This window comes from Hyalella azteca, unplaced genomic scaffold (assembly GCF_000764305.2).
Source record: "Hyalella azteca isolate HAZT.00-mixed unplaced genomic scaffold, Hazt_2.0.2 contig5053, whole genome shotgun sequence".
Classification (NCBI taxonomy): Eukaryota; Metazoa; Arthropoda; class Malacostraca; order Amphipoda; family Hyalellidae; genus Hyalella; species Hyalella azteca.
The window spans coordinates 7808-26976 of record NW_025935257.1 but is presented as its reverse complement, the minus strand read 5'-3'; the positions used below and the strand labels follow the sequence as shown (position 1 = coordinate 26976).

General features: G+C 36.0%; 3 protein-coding genes across 6 annotated transcripts in view; 1 reads left to right on the top strand and 2 right to left on the bottom strand.

The window, feature by feature from the left end:
- Positions 1 to 8133, bottom strand: part of LOC108683238 (cartilage oligomeric matrix protein) — a 29531-nt gene extending 21398 nt beyond the window's left edge. For all 4 annotated transcript variants that reach the window (XM_018172534.1, XM_018172533.1, XM_047880242.1 and 1 more), the window contains exon 1: positions 7808 to 8133. In XM_018172534.1, coding sequence (XP_018028023.1) covers positions 7808 to 7874 — 67 coding nt within the window. In that variant the 5' untranslated portion in view covers positions 7875 to 8133. The remainder of the gene's footprint in view (positions 1 to 7807) is intronic.
- Positions 8134 to 9944: 1811 nt separating this feature from the next.
- On the top strand, positions 9945 to 14889 carry LOC108683242 (transmembrane protein 115). The gene is made up of 3 exons (XM_018172540.2): positions 9945 to 10717; positions 11707 to 11880; positions 12285 to 14889. The coding sequence occupies exons 1-3, from the start codon at positions 10005 to 10007 to the stop codon at positions 12535 to 12537; spliced, it is 1140 nt and encodes a 379-aa protein (XP_018028029.1). The 5' UTR covers positions 9945 to 10004; the 3' UTR covers positions 12538 to 14889.
- A 245-nt stretch (positions 14890 to 15134) lies between these two features.
- Positions 15135 to 18952, bottom strand: LOC108683243 (SRR1-like protein). The gene is made up of 4 exons (XM_018172542.2): positions 18590 to 18952; positions 17266 to 17420; positions 16879 to 16973; positions 15135 to 15967 (listed from the first exon to the last, which is right to left on the bottom strand). Exons 2-4 carry the CDS (start codon positions 17394 to 17396, stop codon positions 15309 to 15311), a joined length of 885 nt encoding a protein of 294 aa, XP_018028031.1. The 5' UTR covers positions 17397 to 17420; positions 18590 to 18952; the 3' UTR covers positions 15135 to 15308.
- Positions 18953 to 19169: the final 217 nt, after the last annotated feature.

Here is a 19169-nt window from a genome sequence, read left to right as displayed (position 1 = left end):
TGTAAGAAATTTAGGCGACTCGTAGACGTGATGCATTTAAAGGCGAGTCCAGATTACTTTCATTGCTCTGCGTTGGTGTGAACCATAGATGTCGTGTGGTCATGGGTGATTGAGAACAGCAGTTATTTCAATTGTAAGCGTCAAGGTGGCAAAGATTTTAAACTGCTTTACGAGCCTTGCTTCCGTGAATAGCATATAGTTGCGTCACGGTTTTTACAGAAGCTTCTTTGGAGCCCTGCTTTTTGAAATTAATTGGAATAATTTGAATGCTAATTTACTTTCAGTTGTTTGCTTGGGAGCGATTACTATGTGACTCGACAGAGTTATCGAGGTAATGAATTCTTTGTACTTTTTACATCTCAGTCCGGATTTCATATTCAGGAATTAGTAAAGTAAAGTTATCGTATAATAAACAAATTTGTACACACCAAGTGAATGCGAAAGCAGAGCCCTTCAGGTGAACAATGTTTACGTATGTATATAGGTCCCTATCAACTGCAGGCTATTTTGATACGGACGAAACTTAGACGTACTTTTTTCTCATTCATTTAGGATGGAAGGCCAAGCTTTTCGGAAAGCTCCCTACAGGTGTCATAACATCAGCTGAACAAACTCTTTAATTTTTATAGTTACAGAACATCAGTTGTTGCGCTTATGCTGCATCGATTCATTTAGTCAAGTTGGGGGCGTCAATCAACTCGAGTTGCTCAAGAGCTTCAACTTGACACTTGCCAGGACAACATCTGGTGACATGATGTGATTGACAACCAGGTTGCGAGTTTTCATTACACTATAGTATATAGTATCGCGCAATTAAACATACAAAGGTCATGAGTTATTTCAATACCTATTCTCATGGCAGGTCGTTTAGTTTAGGAAGGCTCTCTTATTACATTATCTGAGTTTATTCTAATTTTTAAAAACAGTGAATAATGTCCTATTTCACTCATTAATTAGAAGCTGTCACAGAATGAACAGCAAGCCCTTTAAAAAACTTCGGTGACACGGCAATTAAAGATCGTTGACAGCGTGAAGAGCGCGTCACCAAGTCACAAATTACGTGACCAATTCGAGCATGTCAAGGCACAGCATCGTGTAGCTCCATTAACCGTCACAATTATAGACTGAGCACGGTAAGTTCTACAGAAATTGGGGAATTCCACCGCGCTTCACATTTAATAGACGATACTAGCTAGTTTCATTGATCAGTCGCTTGCGAGTGTACATTTACTACATTTTATTTCATCCCAAGTTCTTTAACTCTTCTCTACACGCAGGGTTCGATTTTCTAAATAATTATTTGATACAGTTCGAAATTAGTGTATCAAATTAGATGCGAAAATTAGTGGTCAAGACGTAAAAAAAGGTTGATGAAAAAAGTAATAAGATTTGGGGTTATGCTGTTCACAGGGTTCTGATTTGAGAAGAAAAATACAATAATAATGAAAGGGTTGCTAAGGGGAATAAAATTGAATGCGAAAGAAATAAATGTTATTATTAACAGCTCTGTAGTTTATCGACAACATGGATGTTTCACAATTCTTGGGCAAGCGCGGCAGGACGGACACTGCACAACATCGTTATTGGCCTCTCCCAAGCACACCTCTCAATTTTTGGCTTGCTTTAGATCGATGTAAAATGTGTAACTATAAATGACTAAATGTAATGGCTACATAACATGCGACCAATGGGCGTGGGTCGAGCTGCGCTGAACGGTCAACCCGACCGGGACCGGCTGCTTTCTACCTGCACTTATTGGCTACCGCGGGACGCCCACGCTCAAACTTGTCCCTGTGGAACCCACGGGTGGATTTGGGAGCGGACTGTAGGCGATGGATTTAAAACCGGCAGCGACTTTGGTTGGATTTAAATGAAGGATCTGTTTAAGAAGGAAACCGTGGGATAAAGGCTGCACCTCTACGAAGTTTCATAGGCGCTGGTACCCTACGGTAGTTGTTCCACCTATGTTTGTTGTTCTCGGACTGTTGTACGAGTACAAATCATGTGGTAATAACATTTGTGTGAATTTTTTGTGATTTGAACTCATTCATTTTTACGCACTGAATAGAAAATCTTTCGAAAGAGATATAATCTCCATTAGTAAGGTCAAAATAATATGCAAAATCAAGTTACACTCTCTATTTTCAAACGTCACATTGTTCGTTGACATGTGTGTTTGAAGACAATCCTGCACACACGAATATCACTGTCGTCTTCTATCTGTTAGTCTGTTGATGTGCATTTTGCTTTTCAGGCGACTGTAAACGTGTCATAAGATAAGTAATAGACTGTCGGATGACAAGTAAGACAATAGTTCTTCGGTGACTCTCACGGAATCATTCATGAAGTTATTTGATGGAAATGTACGATGCTTTATGGAGACTGAACATCCAGAACTTTCGCATGAATAGCAATCAATTGAATCCCCTAGGCTATGGCCTAATCTTGTTTAATCTGTTGTGCCTAGCAAACCTAATTTAACCGGTTACACTTGACTAACCAAACCTAACCTGCTAACCTTGCCTAGGCATTACCGAGCACTGCGGGTAACGCCTTAATTACCGGTAAGCGTATAAATTAAAATATTTTCTAAGCGCTTATTTGTTCATGTTCACTTCAATTGAAGAAGCCAACGACTAATGTTTTTATCAGGTAATAGTGAATTTTTAGAACAGCTAGTCATAAGCCCCAGTACTTACATACTGACATTTATTAATATAGGTAACGTACCACAACCAAAAAATACGTTATTATTTGATTGAAGCTGGTGGTTGAATGATAGAAAAAACTTATGACCGTAGATATATTATTTGTTTCTGTTTATATAGATAAATATTTCGTAAATATAAGGATTCCAATCAAAGTCACTTTGTCAATCCTTAAATTATGTTGATTTAAAATGTCTCAACAAAAAAGAAACTTGCATCACTAATAAAAAATGAAAACAGCAACGGTAAGTATTCGAACACCAACGTACGCCGGGAAATTTTGTCGAGCATCGGTTAGGATGAATTAAGTGGGTCAGGGCGGGCAGTAGTGGGTCAGGGCGGGCAGTAGTGGGTCAGGGCGGGCAGTAGTGGGTCAGGGCGGGCAGTTCTTGTGCCCAAGGTTGTGCGCGCGGTCAGGGCTGTATAGAGGAGGACGCTCTCTCGCGCGTGCAGCCGTCAGGTGCTGCATTCATCAATACTTAACAGGGAAGATATGAGCGAGGGAAAACTTCGAGCGAAACGTTAAGAAACTTCGATGTTTTGGCACGCAAAAAACAGTATTTTTTGATTTGGGAACTTACTTAGTTGTTTTATTAGATGTATATTTGTGAATGATACATGCATGGTAAGTGACACTTTTTGGCTTTAATCATAGTGGAATAATGGGTAATGAGTGTAAGTAAATTAACTCAATATACGTATACTGTCTAGAATACTTTTGAGAAGTAGAGGATACTTTTTGTCATGACAAGTCAAATGTTTGATGGAAAAATAATTACACGAGTTATTGAGAGAATAAATTAAAATTTTCTGGCAATTTATCTCAATTTGGAAGAAAATTTTAATAAAACATATCCAACCAAATACTCCACAATATTTAAAAAATTCAAAGAAATAGCTGCAACAAACAGATTTAGTACCGCAAGAACCTTATTGGACGTTTTTGGCTTAGCATCTTTTACGGATCCTCTATTGAGATGAAGTCAGTCTTGAAAAATCATCTCATACCTGACCTTTATACTCAAAAAATATTGCCACCTCTTCACGACGTCGTTCCTATTTCGGCACTTTTTGAAATGTTACAGTGATGATTGCAACATTTAGTGAACTAATTTCTCAACAGAGAATGATCTTTCACTTGATAATTTATTCTCGATCTCGGGAATAACAGTAGTTGTTCTCTGAGCAAGATTTGCCCGCGAAGCAAAAAAGTACCGCCATGTCTGTTAAGAGTTGCAGGTTCACAAGCATAAGCTGGCGCCAAGCGCACATGGCAGGGAGAGAGAGAGTCAGGCGCCAGGTGGCAGTTTGGTAGGGCATGAACTCTAACCTAGGTAACCTATAGGCTAATGTAGGAAGGTTAATTTTGACGCCAAACTAATTTATCATCACCAAAATATAAAATAACAATCAAGACGGTTGGTAAATTTTGGAAGCGTGGTTTTACTTTGAATGTTTAAAGATGTTCGTTTATGTGTCGTCATATTGACTGAATGAAATGAAGTGGTAAATAATTAACAGGCTGATTTAATATTGGAAACTTGACTTTAAAAACAGAAAAACTGTGAGCTTTAAACATATTTTACAATACCAAATGCTTCGTCAACGTACACGGCCCACGGCATATTGAACTTTTTAAAAATCTAATATCTAAAAAATCTAAATCTAAAATAAATGTATCATCAGAGCAGTAAATGTTCTCGGTGAACATCAGGTTATCTATGAGTCAGAGGTTATCTTGCTTCACAGTCGCAGGATATGCATATTATTTTGATAATTTGTAGCGCTCGTAAAGCCATAAGTTTAGTGACCATATTGCGCTGCTTTGTACGCATACGCTTGTTGCCTTACAAGGTGCGTGGCCTTCCAAGTGAATCACTTTCTCCTGAACGGGTGATCACCTCCCCAGTAAATAAAATTGCCGGAGATAAGTGCAAAATAAGAGCACATTAAAAACAGAATATGATTCATTTCATAGAACATATCAAGAGTTGTACGAGAATACCAGCCGCCAGTTGCATTTATTATTCATTATTCAGTTCATGAGATGAACAGCTGCATGTAGCGATTATGATTCACATCATATCAGGGCATCATGTCAGGGCAGGGTAGCCCAGTTGTTACAGTTCAGAGTACAAAGATTGGAGCGGGAGTTGTGGGCTCGAACCCAGCTACCTGCGACAGTTTTGGTAAAATCGACGAGGTGGCCTGGTGGTTAATTAAGCGCAACAAAATTGGAGCAGTGAGTTGCATGTTGCTGTGTGAATTATTTGATGACAAGCTGTGAGAATTATTTGATGTTCAGAACCGGCGATAGATTTAATGGTCAATTCACAGTTGTGGCCATACTACGTCACCGTTGTGACCAAACTATACGTTTACAAATCATGAACATTTTTCGAGAGCATCAGACTAAGCTTCTGCCAGATATGATCAAGGCTGCATGAGGCATGTCCATGCATGATGACATACGCGTTGAATACGTCCGTTAAATGAAATAGAATCAATATCTGGGCATGTGGGTGAAATCGCACTATTCAAGGCTGCTCCTAATAAAAGCTGCGTTGTTTTGTTAAATGCTCAGGCACGTTTCGCACCTCTCGATCGGGGTTTGATATTTTAGAACGATTCGTGATCGAGCACACCGCGCACCGAGTCAATTACAATTCCTGGTAATTACTATTTATTATTTCATGAAAAGTCGAAAAATTTTACAGCATGAAATTACATTTAATGTTTCAATAATTTTTTTATTAGCGCACTTTTTGTCGCATCAGAGTGTAGTGCGCTAATAGTGTAGGCCGCAGCATCTGAGAAAAAGAAGCTCCCACGATCATACATCAAGGCAGCCCGGATGTCTTCGGGTGTGCCGAGCTTCTTTGGTCGTAAGTAATGCATACAAACATGCGTGGGCCGCGAGCATTGCAGAGCAGCGGGCGTGATGACGCCGCCGCTGCGTGGCGTAGGATGCAATACGCGTGACTCTGAACCACGCTTCCGACGGGATGAGCGAGGCGCTGAGCGTGAGAAACTTGTTTATTCTCATGTACGGTATTTGAATTAATCGTAATAACAAAATAGCCTTGGCCACTTTCCATTAGGGGTCACAGTTGAATTTCGAAATGCTCCCTTGTGTTGGCTGCATTTAAAATAAGGAGCCAAGGGTTTCCCGATACTCAAAATGTGGATGCTATGTAATGTAATTTAGGATTATTTTCAAAAAATTGCAAGAATCGCGCAGTATAGCTATCATCCTCTGAGGAGATCGGAATACTCCACACAAAATTATTAATATAAAATTATTAATTAATTATGAAGTTAATATACGGTACTATATTATTATACTAAAAACTATTTATCATAACCTGAATGGAAGGCGAAATTCCAGGCCCTATATAAGGGAGTGTCAAGTTCACCGTGTTACAGAACAACGTTAATGCTTTCCAAACGCGTATATATAGCGCCCTTATCACGTCACGCTCTAGGCCAATCAATATCAATGAGAGTGCAATAAGTAAATAACTCCAGAAGGATTTTACGAATCATCAAATTCATGTACCTAATTCTTTCCAATACTCTTAAGTCGTCGAGTGAGACACGTTACAATCCGATGACGTGTTGCGTGACTAATCTACATATATAGGGAGGCTGCCAGACGTGAAAACGAGTTTATAGATGTGCCTTATAGAGCCACAATCAATTAATTATTTTTTTTCAGGATGCCCACGAATTCAGAATAAAGTAAGTGGGTAGTAAATAATTTTATAATAATCGTCAACATGTTTCATAAGTTGACCGCTAACACAGCGCGCACAAGAAATTTTAGTCGTCATGGCTATGCGCCAAAAAGTTTGATATAACTTCTGGGGCGTGATGGATTATATTGTTTAATGTGCATGCTGATCCAAAACACAATTAGCAGGCAATAAACAATCTTAATTGAAAATTGGTACACGCCTTGTGTGGTAGTTAAATTAGTCTTCAAAGCTAAGAAAAACTCGTCTGTGCCGTTTAGCTATTTTTTAGAGAAAATATGTCGTGTCGCTGTACTAATAGAAAAAATTGTTTTAAGAAAATCCTCGGAATTATAATTTCTGTAAAATTATTATTTTTATTTATTTATTTACCATTATAATAGGGATTTATTGCTTGACATATGAATTGACTATTTGTAATAACCGGACGTACGGTTTATCGATGAAAAATTCCAACCAATCGTTTATACATGTTTATGTAAAGGTACCTAGTTTAGACACCCAATAAAAATAATAGCCATTTAATTTAAATGTCAGAATGTGTGGTAATCAAGGAACTAAAATACAAAAAATCAACAAAACAATAACGAAACCGTTCAAAAATAATTTTCGTAGCTTTTAACATACCCCGACGGCAAGGCTCTCCGCGCAGCGTGTGAAGTCATAAAGCCTTTACTGTCCATCAAGACGAATTACTGCTCTTGGATTGCGACATGAACACCGGACAGTAGAAGCTACAACAGATCCTGCTGCTTCCTCGGGAGTTTTCAAGCAGAAGTGTTTGCACTCAGAAAAATAAATGGATCATATTGTCCAAATGGTGACACACTGTCCTACCCAATGTACGAACAAAGAGAGGACACTGATACGCCCTGTTGCAGAGTCATATTGAGTGACGGTGACCCATACAATGGCAAAAGGTGCGTCATTATTTGCACAAAGTTTCACTCATATCTCTGCGTGCATGCTGAGATGAAGCTTGGTCATAGACCGACTAGGCGCGGCGTAGTCTGTGGGGCTTGGACCAAACTGCCAACGACTTGGTTTTAAGCCTTTGCGATTCAAGTTTTTTCTAAACTATCGGATAGTCGTAGACAGGAATCCACGAAAAAAATTAGCAGAAAAATTTACTAAGCAATAATTGGGATTAAATTGACTCTCAAGCAATCTGAAAATAATTCAATCATTAAGTTTTAGATTTATCCCCTCAAAAAACGAGTAAACTGTTCAGTGGCGCAAAAATCGAACCTAATCCAGTATTTGCAATATCAAAACTGCAATGTGTGATACTTCATTTCAGTTAAGGCTACAATGACACTCATAACTCGCGGTTATAATTCTTACCTTCATCAAGATTAGCAGACACGCACGTGGCAAGCACAATGATGAGCGAGATCAGAAGGGACTTCATGATGCCGAATTCAAGACGAACAAATTCTAGACAAATTTTGATCTCCAAGTTACGTACAACTAGTTAGAACATGAAACAATATCATTTGCTTACGTTGGATGACTTATCATGTTTTCGCCTATTCAATGCTTTGAATACAGTTTATTCTAGATGAGTCAATTGTTGCACTAACACTCCTTGTTCTTCGGTCGGTTCCAGCTCCAACGGAGCCACGCGCTGCACCGACCTCGTGCGAGCTCAAACCGCAGAGTAATGAACGATCGACGACGGCCACCGAATGAAGGTCTTCGGTGTCCTTCATTCAACATAATTCTTCTCGAGTTCTGTTGTTGGACCTTGCGACCTGACTCCCACCATCATGCCTTGCATGCTTTCGACTTTTGGTGCGTACTGGTTCAATTCAGATTGTTGCAGAGCATCACTTGCCACGTGATAGTCTTATTTATGAATTTCTTCCATTTTAGTTAGTAAAGTTTTAGTTTTCATTTTATAGAGATATTTTTACAAGAGCAATTATCCAGATTATCAACAAAAATTGAACAAAAAAGTGTTAGAATTTCTTATAATAATTTCAAATTTTCTTTAACTGCTAAAGTTCGGCGTATTCCTAAGTGTCAAGTCGATTTCAGCTCTAATTCGTATGTTGTTCACATGATCAGCTGCTTGCACACCTTAGAATTAACTAAAAATAGAGAAGAACGCACATCCTTGTATAAAGTCAGTATCCTGGTATTCAAAGAGTGATAGAGCGCCAGCTAGAATAGCAAATCAGCGGCGTTAATGCGCTGCCTCAAAGCAACGGCGAGCAAATTCTGAAACCAACAGAAATTGGGAATAACGACTCTAATATGTTGTATCAGATATTATCTTTTATATTTCCTTATCTCTCATATAGATTTGCTTTCTGACAATTACTCACAGGCTCCCATTAAGCCCACTCAAAGTGATATGTATTCTCAAAACATGGTTGGTGGTCACCAAGGAGGTCGTCGGTGAAGGCGTAACTCGGGTCGCAAAGGTTAGGTAGATAGGATACCTGCTTGTGTCCCTTTCTGATGGGCGTCAGCTGGCTTGCTTTGGTAGCTTGATATTCCAGTGAGAGGGAGAGAGAGATCTTATCACATGATACCAGGCGGGGCTTGCTCTATAGTTCCCCAATATAGAAGTGTTTCTCTGAAACTATTTTAAGGCAACAGGTCAATGTATACGTGATGTTGGGACAAAGATTTTTTATTGGGCACATTTGTAAACAAAGCTCTGGATCAAGACAAAAATTTTTTGTCCATTTTATGATATTATTATTAATTATATAATACTGTTATAGTCACATATTAGTGACATCATCAGCCAATCAAAGCAGATCTTGCAAATATATATACATGCATTAAACTTAAAATCAGAAGATTACAAAGCGTGCACGCAGAATCACTTGCATTAATTTGCTGTCTAATCCATTGTGAGTACGGTTTCTGTACCTATGTATATCATATTATTCATATACATAAGGTTCGGAAAAATTGGTCTGAAAAACAAGTATAAATAATTTTATACATCTACCACCTGCATATACTTTCAATTAAAAAAATTCTCGATCGACTGCTAGGGTAGTGAAGTGGATTACCACAACTAAATTCAGGTGAAAATCTACATCGCACTCAACCTGTAACGATTATTTATCTAATTCAAAATTGATAATTTCCAGACTCTAATTAGAATTGAGTTGGCATTTATGAGCCAATTCTTATAATACAACATATAAATAATATTTTTTTAATAATCAGCACGCTAAATCTAACTTGATATGAATTTATGTTCAACTGTTAATTGACAGTGTTCTAAAAGTTAACATGGCCAGCGAAAGCCTTTTTTTATACAATATAATGTATTGAAATTTTAGCTTCTAATCATCCAAGTTACTTATTTAAATCCTCTTTAAGAGTCATTTTTTCGGCTAGAAATTCTTTAGATGCAAAATTTAACGACTAACAGTGTTATTTTTGTATTTGAAATTATTGGCCAAACTTGAGATTTGCCGGACCAAATATTGTAAAGACGTCCAGCTGTTTGTTCAATAAGCGGATTAGAGAACTAATCCGCGATTCATGTTTCGTCGTCATCAGTGTTGAAAAAATGTCATCTCAAAGTGTTTTCTCTCGTAATCTACCGGTTGTGAAACAATCTTTAATAGCAGTAATCGGTAACACTGGATTGTTTTTAAAGTTTGTGTGTATATTAGTCATCATTGGTCATGCTCTGTCTTATTCAGATAGTGCAATAGACGCCCTCAGTGTAACACCAGGATATCTACTGCCACCGACATTTTGGCTCTGGACTGCATTTACTCATTGCTTTTTGGAAGTGCGTCTGTGGCAAGTTTGCGTTGACCTCATCACTCTCGGACTCTGTGGAAAACTGATAGAGCCATTATGGGGAAGCTACGAGATGATACTTTTCTTATTGTTGGTCAACATATCTGTTGCCTTCATATCAACACTCTTTTACCTCATCCTTTACATCTGCACATCAGACCCAGTGGTCTTATTTGAAGTGCATATTCATGGCATGGCAGGATATATTGCTGGACTCTCTGTTGCTGTGAAACAAATTATGCCAGACCATGTACTTTTTCACACAAGAACTCCACTGGGTAAAGTTACAAACAGACATGTTCCTCTACTGCTTTTCATCACATCTATAGTTTTATACATCAGCGGTTTGTTGGAGGGTCTGTATGCTACCATGATTGGCTGTGGCATTGCTGTGTCATGGACTTACCTTCGGTTTTATCAAGTGCACTCAAATGGTACCAGAGGAGACTTGGCAGAAAGTTTCACATTTGCCAGGTGATTGTTTTAATAATGATACTCTCTTCCATTTTCTTTAGTTATAATTCATATAATTTTATTTGTAACAATTACAATGCAATATAAAAGGCAGGAAAATATCTGTAACCATTGTATATAACTTTAATTTTGCTCATATATTAAATATATATATATATATATATATATTCCATGGCCCATGCATGATTGTTTCTGGAATTTTTAATATTGTCTGTATAGTGTAGCTATATAATTAATTGGATGTATAAGCACTTGTGTCTCTGTAAAATACTGGCTAAACAGCTAATGATTGTAAAATGTACTTCAATTTTTATACCTCAATTAATTTTTTTAATTACAACTATAAAAATAATTGTATAATTGTATGTTAAAAACTTAAAATGGAGGAAAAGTTTATAAACAAACGTATATATTTCTGTCTTAACAGGACTGGAAATTTCATTCCTTGCCAGAAATGCTAATTTTTGTTCTTCTGATAGATTTTGTTGAGCATACTACAACAGATTTAGGAAGAATATCTATATCTTATTTTTCTTATATGTTTATTTTTTATGCATCCTATGGAATTGGTTGCAATTTTTTACTGCCTTTCCCTCCTGCAGAGTTTGTTAACAGGCATATGAATCCATCTAATTTTGCATCTTGTATAAAATTTCATATATTCAATTTTTCAGACAAAAGGATACATGTTTAACTGATCTCAGTTGATGTCTTATCATGTCTATCCTGTATCATGTATGTATACTTTATTGAAGAAGAACATGTTCCTGATCAATAGTTCAGGAAAAATATCCACAAAAACACGCTAATGGGTTAAGGTTCACCTGCATCATTTAGATTTTTGAGTGGCAAGCATATAAATGACCTTCAAAGTTGCGGTATATACTTGTATCAAGTTGTATGAAAATGATATCTCTAGTAATTTTTTATGTGAATATTCTAAAAATTACAGCCAACAAATAGTAAATTAATTTTACAAATTTGTGCAGTTTCTTTCCTACTGTTGCACAACCGGCAGTATCAGTGCTCTCCAATGGATTCTTCAGATTTCTGGTCAAGCTTAGGCTTTGCCGAAAGGCTGTCAGGCGATATGATGTGGGAGCACCATCTGCCATTGCTATTTCTCTACCAGGGATGACTTCTTCAGATGCTGACCGTAGAAGGTTTTTATTAGTAGTTTAAGTTTAATTAATCACCTGACAAAACAAAGGTTTAAGATGGACATTCACCTATTGTTTGGTGATGTTAAGAGACATTTATTAATCAATCTTTCACTCCTCTCAGAGTAACATTGTACTTCTTCTATCTTGTTTGTTCAATTTTATTGATGCTAATTTTTTTTAATTTGTAAAATAGATTGAGGATGAGTAAACATAATGAAAGTTTAGTTTTTTTATTTATATTTACTTGCAATTTTTTTGTCTTCAATGTTTAAAATGAAATCAATTGTGAAGCAGATTGTTGGATGTTGGATAGGTACATTTAAGGTTTTTTACATTTGAAATTAACTTCGTCTGATATGACTTTACCAAATTTGTTCAGAAATTAATACATTTCTAATTTTCAGGCAAAAAGCACTGAGACTATTGAGTGAACGTCTGAACCAGCAGCAAGCACCAAAAATTACTGGTGAAGAAGCATGGCCACTGTTGGATGAAGCTTCAGGAGGAGGTGACAGCAGCATCCCTACATCAATGTCCTTACCTCCTACCCACACAACTGGTATAAACAAGTCTGTGAACATCACCATCCCTACACAGGCTCCAGTCACCCTTGCCACATCACAGCCTCAAGACAAAGTTGTCAATATTGATGTGTAAAAATTGTACACATATATATGTTGTTTCTTCAATGCAGTGAGATGTGCTGTGGAGAGTAATATTTTGTTGATTTCCTCTCATCTTTTCTTATTCATGTCTTAACTAGTTGAATAAAACCTGATAATTCTATGTTCAATGAATGTTGTTGGGTTCTTCATTTCTGATAGGAATATAATTTTACCTCTAGTATCAGTCACTGGCATTATAATGGAAAGCTCAAAATGAGCAAAGAGAACACTCTATGACTGCTCTGGTGCTGTGTTTTTTATTCTCACCTGCACATCAGCATCAGCTTAGCTTGTGGACTAAAGTAATTACATTTATAAAGTGTCTAGTGAGACGTTATTCTGCAGCCTGGTGTACATTCAGAGTATAGGGAATGAGCTTTTTTCTAGTTCAAATATTTGATAATGAGTACCGGTAATTGGTTATTCTGCCTTCTAGTTTATTTTGATTGTTCAAAATTTTTATATACCATATTTTAAATCGTTTAAATCAGGTATTGAGGCACTTTGATTTTATTTTATTGAATACGAATCAAATCCTCATATGGAAATTAATTATTTTTACAGATCATTTTTGAATCTATGTTGGCTGTTGCATTATTAATCATAAGTTTTTGTTCTTAACAACTTGAATTTTGATGCCTTCTAAATACTGAGTTTTCTGTCTTGATGCAAATATTGCATCGTTTTAATACTGCGAATAACGATCATTTTTGCTTTGAAATATTAGTGACATTCTCCGCCACTAACAACTCATTTCCTGTTAGTATTTTCAACAATCATTTTGTTGGATATATTCATTTGTCTGAAAAACGTTCTATCTTCACAACATTGGTCATTACTTGCGCACACTGAGGAACAGTTGAAACTTCACCAGTAAATGCGCACTATTCACTTTCAAAGCTGCATTGCTACACCTTTAACAGATCCATTTTCTGTCATACATTTTTCAATATTGTGCATCAGTTTGCTCACTTTTATTTATCAACTTTATTGGGGCATATCTATTCGTATTTTGTTGTTGAATTTATGATTGGGTTTATTTTTTTAACTTTGTGACCAAGAATGGTTAGGTTACTGTTTGTCATAGCTCTTGTTGACACGCAAGATACGTTTTTGCGCAAAAATCCTCTTAAACATTTCTTGATTGCTGGTGCATTTATGGCCCTGGTATTCTTCGCTGCTGAATGAAGAAGTAAGTGGAATTGAAATATTTCACATTTCAATTATAACTCCTCAAACTATTTTAATACGGTAGGTATAATCACGTAATGGATGTATAAATGGAGAGAAATAGATCGAGACTTTTCACTATTTGCTTGTAGATTCAGCCATCAAAGCCACGTAGAGGTTGATGTTCTTGTAGACTGCGCAGGATTAGACCAATTCTGTTACTGTCTTTGTTGTGCGTAAATGTCATGGAACCTGTTTTACCTTACATCTTTAAATTACTTAGAATTTTTTTATTTCTAAACTAATGTGAGAAGGTTATTGAAAGATGCTTCAAGACAAGGTACATTAATTTATTTGGTCCTTTATTTCTTGCACATAAACAATCTTTCGTTTGTTCAATTTTTATGGATTTTATTAGTTTGTGCTGAAGACAGCAGAATTTTTCCATTTATGATATCATGGATCGTTATGCGTATTTGGTGCTGCATATGTCTGAAGAAGTTGATTTTTTTTGTTGGCTGGCCTAAAAATCACGAATCTTTTGGGTTCTGGGAACAGTCTTTCATCGTCTACACCTGGGTTCGTAATGAAATTACAAGTGATACATATAGATTTTTCGTCTATCATGAGTGAGGAATTGAAATGTCATCACTCTGTGTGTCGTGATATTACTTCATCACCTGACTACCTGTATTTCATTATAGGCGCTTACAGTTTATCTCATTAATAAAACAAATGCATTGTTCAGAAATGTCATTAGCTTGCATAATGCATCTAGTTGAAATGGCTCGAAAATCCACACTCGAATTTGCATTGACATATTTAACCTGAGTTCATAGTGTAGAATCCACAACCAACTATTTTTCTGGACACCATAGAGTGGCCAGTGGGCTTGAACCTTTTTTTGCTGCAGGTGTACTGGGAATATTTTTGCTCGATAAAATATTTCACGAATTTGTCTGACACAGAAGTTAAAATCGAGAAGTGATTTGATTTCGTTTCAGTCACCATCTTGAAGGAATACATTTTTTAACCGTTCATAACAAGCATAATGTTGTGTCATCCGATGCTATCAGATAAGACGTTTGCTTTTTAATAAATATGGCACGGGCGGATTTTCTAGATTGATGTTATTGTTTATATATACAACTAGAAATGTACCGATCAAATAAAATATGTTCCATTTCCTAGACGTTATTATTGTCGCCCCATGACATGAAACTTAGTTTACTTTCAATTCATATTTGTTCACATAATATTCTGACACTCCATTCCATGTTCAACATGGTTATGCATTTAAAACTGAGGTAACAATTTCTGTAACCACAGACAGAAATTTGCTGAGGAAAGTCGTACTATAATCCAATACAAATAATCTTGGAATCGAGGATGTAGGATTTTCAAACAAACCAGATTAGATATCATTGTCTGCGTGTAATACTTCATTAGATACGACAAATAGAATTTGGAGTGAGGTGTTTTATTAAACTAAAAATTTCATAAACTCTGGTCTTTAAGTTATAGACATGTGAATGCAAATAGAATTTATACTTGTTACATTGAAGTATTCACTGAATTAAATCAGTACCTATTTCATCTCAAAGACACATCCTTGAGAGCTTGTGTCAGTTCATCTTCCTTAGCACGAGCCTTTTTCAACTTCGATTTCTCTATGAGCTCTCCAAAATGAGCACCTTTGTAGTCGGGTTTGGGCCCACGTTTCCAGAAGAGCTTATCTTCGATAGGAAACCTACCAGGATGGAAGACAATAACAGCTGTATCTTCAAAGCTATCCATACCCTTGTTGAGGGATGGTAAGGCTATTACCTCGCACATGTCACGTTCCAAACTGTCGCAAATAAATCTGTACATTGATTTAAAGGTAGAATCGCACTCGGCCTCGGCTTTGTTTTGAATATTATTGCCAACAAAAACCACATTTGCTAACCTCTTGGGTGTCCAGTTGGCCCAGAGAACATTGTTGTACATAGCCCAACAGCAGTGAGGCATGTAGAATATCGTTCTCTCATTCACTGCTCTAAGACACTCTTCATTTTTTCCCAAGACAAATAATTTATAGTTATCAAAAAGCTTCTTATCATTTGCTTCGAAGACGGGATCATACAAAAAAACATTGGGGCACTTGAGAGCTTGGATAAGTTGTAGCAGCACGGCTAGCTGCGCGCGGGAGTTTCTGTTGCTGGAAGGAGACCCCAGACCATAGCAAATGATCTGCTTTGCCAACATCTCCCCTGAAACATGGAGACACAGACTCGAGATTTATCAGCACTCAAAGTTTTCTGTTCCATTGTATACAAATAGCACGGAGTGAAGTTTTCTGATTTATTCTAAGTATGCCAGGGAAGTTCCAATTCTGATAACTTCCTCAAACCTAGGTAATGAATTCATCAAAGATTGAAACTAATACCGTGAATGCAAATAAATACTACGAAATAATTATGTTTTCTGGAATAGTTCTTGAATTCTGACTATGAAAATAAGTAAAAATTTATTCATCATTTGTCCGAGTATATGTTTGAGGCCTGGGAATGGACATACCTACCTATATAGGTGATTTTCAGATGCATACCTATCCATGATACATATATATATATATATATAATAATTATTGGTAATTATAATGAATTAAAAAAAGTATATGATAATTATAATGCTGCTCGATTGTTATATAATTATAATTATATACTTTTGAGATTATTATCCAATTGAAATTTCATGATATCCTTATTAAATTAGAAATTAATATAGGAATTTAATTTTTATTTTAAGTTCTAGAATAACATGTCATTGCTATGTCAATTTTATAGATCATGAAAATTCTATTGGAAAAAAATTAGTTTGTTATATTCATGCTAATGTGGATTTGAATGAATCTTTATTTAAGTAATGTACTTTTGTGTTGAAATTAAATATTGCTGGATTTGGGAAGACACAATTCAGGATGACTGGCTTCATGAGAGAGATTCTCAAATTAGGTGGGATAATTGATCCAAGATCACACTGGGTTAAGTGGCCAGTTCTAAAGATACCAGGAAATCAAAGAACAATGACTGGTATATTAATTGAGAATATGTCTAAATTGATTGAAAAAATTTATTCCAGGAAAATATTGACAATAAGCTTGTATGTAATTGAGTCATACCATTGGAAGTAGAGTGCAAGTCTTGCATTGTTGCTGCCTCCACTATGGTGTTGCAAACCATCAAGTCAATAGTGTGGGATAGATGATCCACATTACTGAAATGAAAGAATTAATTAGAATGAATGAAATAATAAGGCACATAACAACAGATGATAACAAAATAGAAAATAGTTAGTTCCCTTATTGGTAAAATTTGTAATTATTACCAAATGTTTGGAAAAGCATCACTTATTTTGAATCAGAATTTCACCAAGGGATACACACTTGTGCTAGTTAAACATGTATTAATCATTTGGTCATTTTTTCCCAACTGTACCATATATCATTATTGCAAGCAAGTTAAAAACTACCTCTAAGAGATTTTACAAGCAGCTGACAAGATCTCACCTGATCAGTTTGTCAATTGGAAGGCCATGATTTAGAACCAAGGGCTTGATGTTACCACTTTTAGGATTAAACTTCTTTCTTCTTTTGTTTTTAACATAGATGAATGGCTGATCATCTTCTAATCTAGACATGATATGTAAAAAATGCCAATTTACCTGAAAAAATTAAAAAAAAAGGTTAAGTTCAATAATGGTAAAGTTTTTCACTCTGAAGGTCAGTGAGATTTCAGATTCCTAGGCCGTTTTGTTCAACCTAAAACCAGAAATAATAGTATGATAAGAACCTATGCTATTATTGTGCCAGGACTTATTGATGAAAATCTTTTACAAATGCATTATTTATGTGAGAATTTAAATTACTTGGAAAGTGAGATTATAGAGAAATTGAACTGTGATCTGCCTAAATTTAATACAAGCTTTAGACTGATCAAGGTTCAAGAGCTGGCTTCAGAGTTTAGACTGTGTTAAATTTAGTTCATCTAATTAGAAATATATCTCAACAAAAATATTTTACATCAGTAAGACCTTAAGCATAGCTTCAATTTAGTTTTAGGAGAAAAAAAGACAAATATAAATTCATCATTTTATTTTGAAATTTAATCAATAGTAAAAATTTCAGCAATAATTTTGAGATTAAACATCATCCAACTAGATGTTTGGTATGCATGAAGTTGGTCTATTTCAAAGTGGAATGTACAAATGAAAAAAAGGCATAAGTTGCATCAACTTGTTAAGTGTCAGTGAAAAATTGTCTGCAATCATGGGCATTTTTGTCCAATTGGCAGGCGGATTCTTCACAATTTTCCAGTTTCGGAGGCACCGCTGCATGATGTTGCAAGACTACAATTGTGCAGCCACAGATAATGCTAATGGCGGAATTGAATGTATGCATGGTCAGACAAACGGTCATCCATAGCCATGTGGCGGCAGGATATTATTCTATTGAAACGTTTGAACTTTTGAAGACACTGGACTAGGTATATACAATAAACAGTCATTAATACAAGTACAAAGATTGGTGTAGTTTGGCAGAAGCTTTTCTTTGATGCAAGTTTGATTAAAGACTAGAGTATGCTTTTCATTACCCATCTTATTTATTTTTCAGTGAGTCAAAGAAAATTTCTTACTGGCACTGGGAAATCAAAGAGCAGGTTACAAAATGACACTTTAATGGAAGGCACAATTTTGAATATACAATATTCATTATCAAGCAGGTGAATGGTTTTGCAACACTTTGAATTGAATTTTTGGAAATGACAGTAATACAAATCAAGGGTATTATCATACAGTTTGAAATTCAAGCTTAAAATTACTCTGAAAATTACTTATTCAGCAACTGGAGGAATCCCGTAGTTTAAAGGTTGATACGTAGCTGGAGACTTGCTCTTGATAATGAGGGACTCAGCTGTTGCCTGTCTTGAAGCATCAGGCCACCGCGTAACTATGCTGGTGCAGGCCTCAACGTTGCTTGGGTGATGGTCTCATTGTGATTCTTGTCCTGCAGCGATTCTTGTCTGCATGTGATTCTTAGGTCCTGCAGATTTTAGATGACATGTGAGTTGGCAGCTTAAGGTTGTGCTAGTAAGAACAATATAGATTATATTTTGAAGAAGTCGACAACCTTCTATATTAGATGAAGATTTATAAAAAACAACAAACATTTTTTACTGCATTATTCTTTACTACATTACTTATTTTACTACAAAAATAAGAAAATTAAAAACCTTGCCATGAATAATTATCCCTGTAAAAAAGCTGGACTGCTTAAAAAAACTGATCTTCAATCCAAATGGCATAATACCAATACATGCATAGCATGATAGCTGTGCAGTGCAAGGATAAATTAATGGACCGTTTCAGTCAAAAATCTAAAATTGTGGCTTTTCTGGTTTTAGTGTCATTTTA

What these genes read in the sequence shown, in the direction of transcription:
- LOC108683242 (XM_018172540.2), top strand. Translation starts at nt 10,005, where the DNA reads ATGTCATCTCAAAGTGTTTTCTCTCGTAATCTACCGGTTGTGAAACAA. An exon ending in GAAAGTTTCACATTTGCCAG is followed by an intron (nt 10,718 to 11,706) that starts GTGATTGTTTTA and finishes AAATTTGTGCAG; the next exon opens with TTTCTTTCCTACTGTTGCAC. An exon ending in TCAGATGCTGACCGTAGAAG is followed by an intron (nt 11,881 to 12,284) that starts GTTTTTATTAGT and finishes TCTAATTTTCAG; the next exon opens with GCAAAAAGCACTGAGACTAT.
- LOC108683243 (XM_018172542.2), bottom strand. Translation starts at nt 17,396, where the DNA reads ATGTCTAGATTAGAAGATGATCAGCCATTCATCTATGTTAAAAACAAA. An exon ending in CCAATTGACAAACTGATCAG is followed by an intron (nt 16,974 to 17,265) that starts GTGAGATCTTGT and finishes CTTTCATTTCAG; the next exon opens with TAATGTGGATCATCTATCCC. An exon ending in CTTGCACTCTACTTCCAATG is followed by an intron (nt 15,968 to 16,878) that starts GTATGACTCAAT and finishes TCCATGTTTCAG; the next exon opens with GGGAGATGTTGGCAAAGCAG.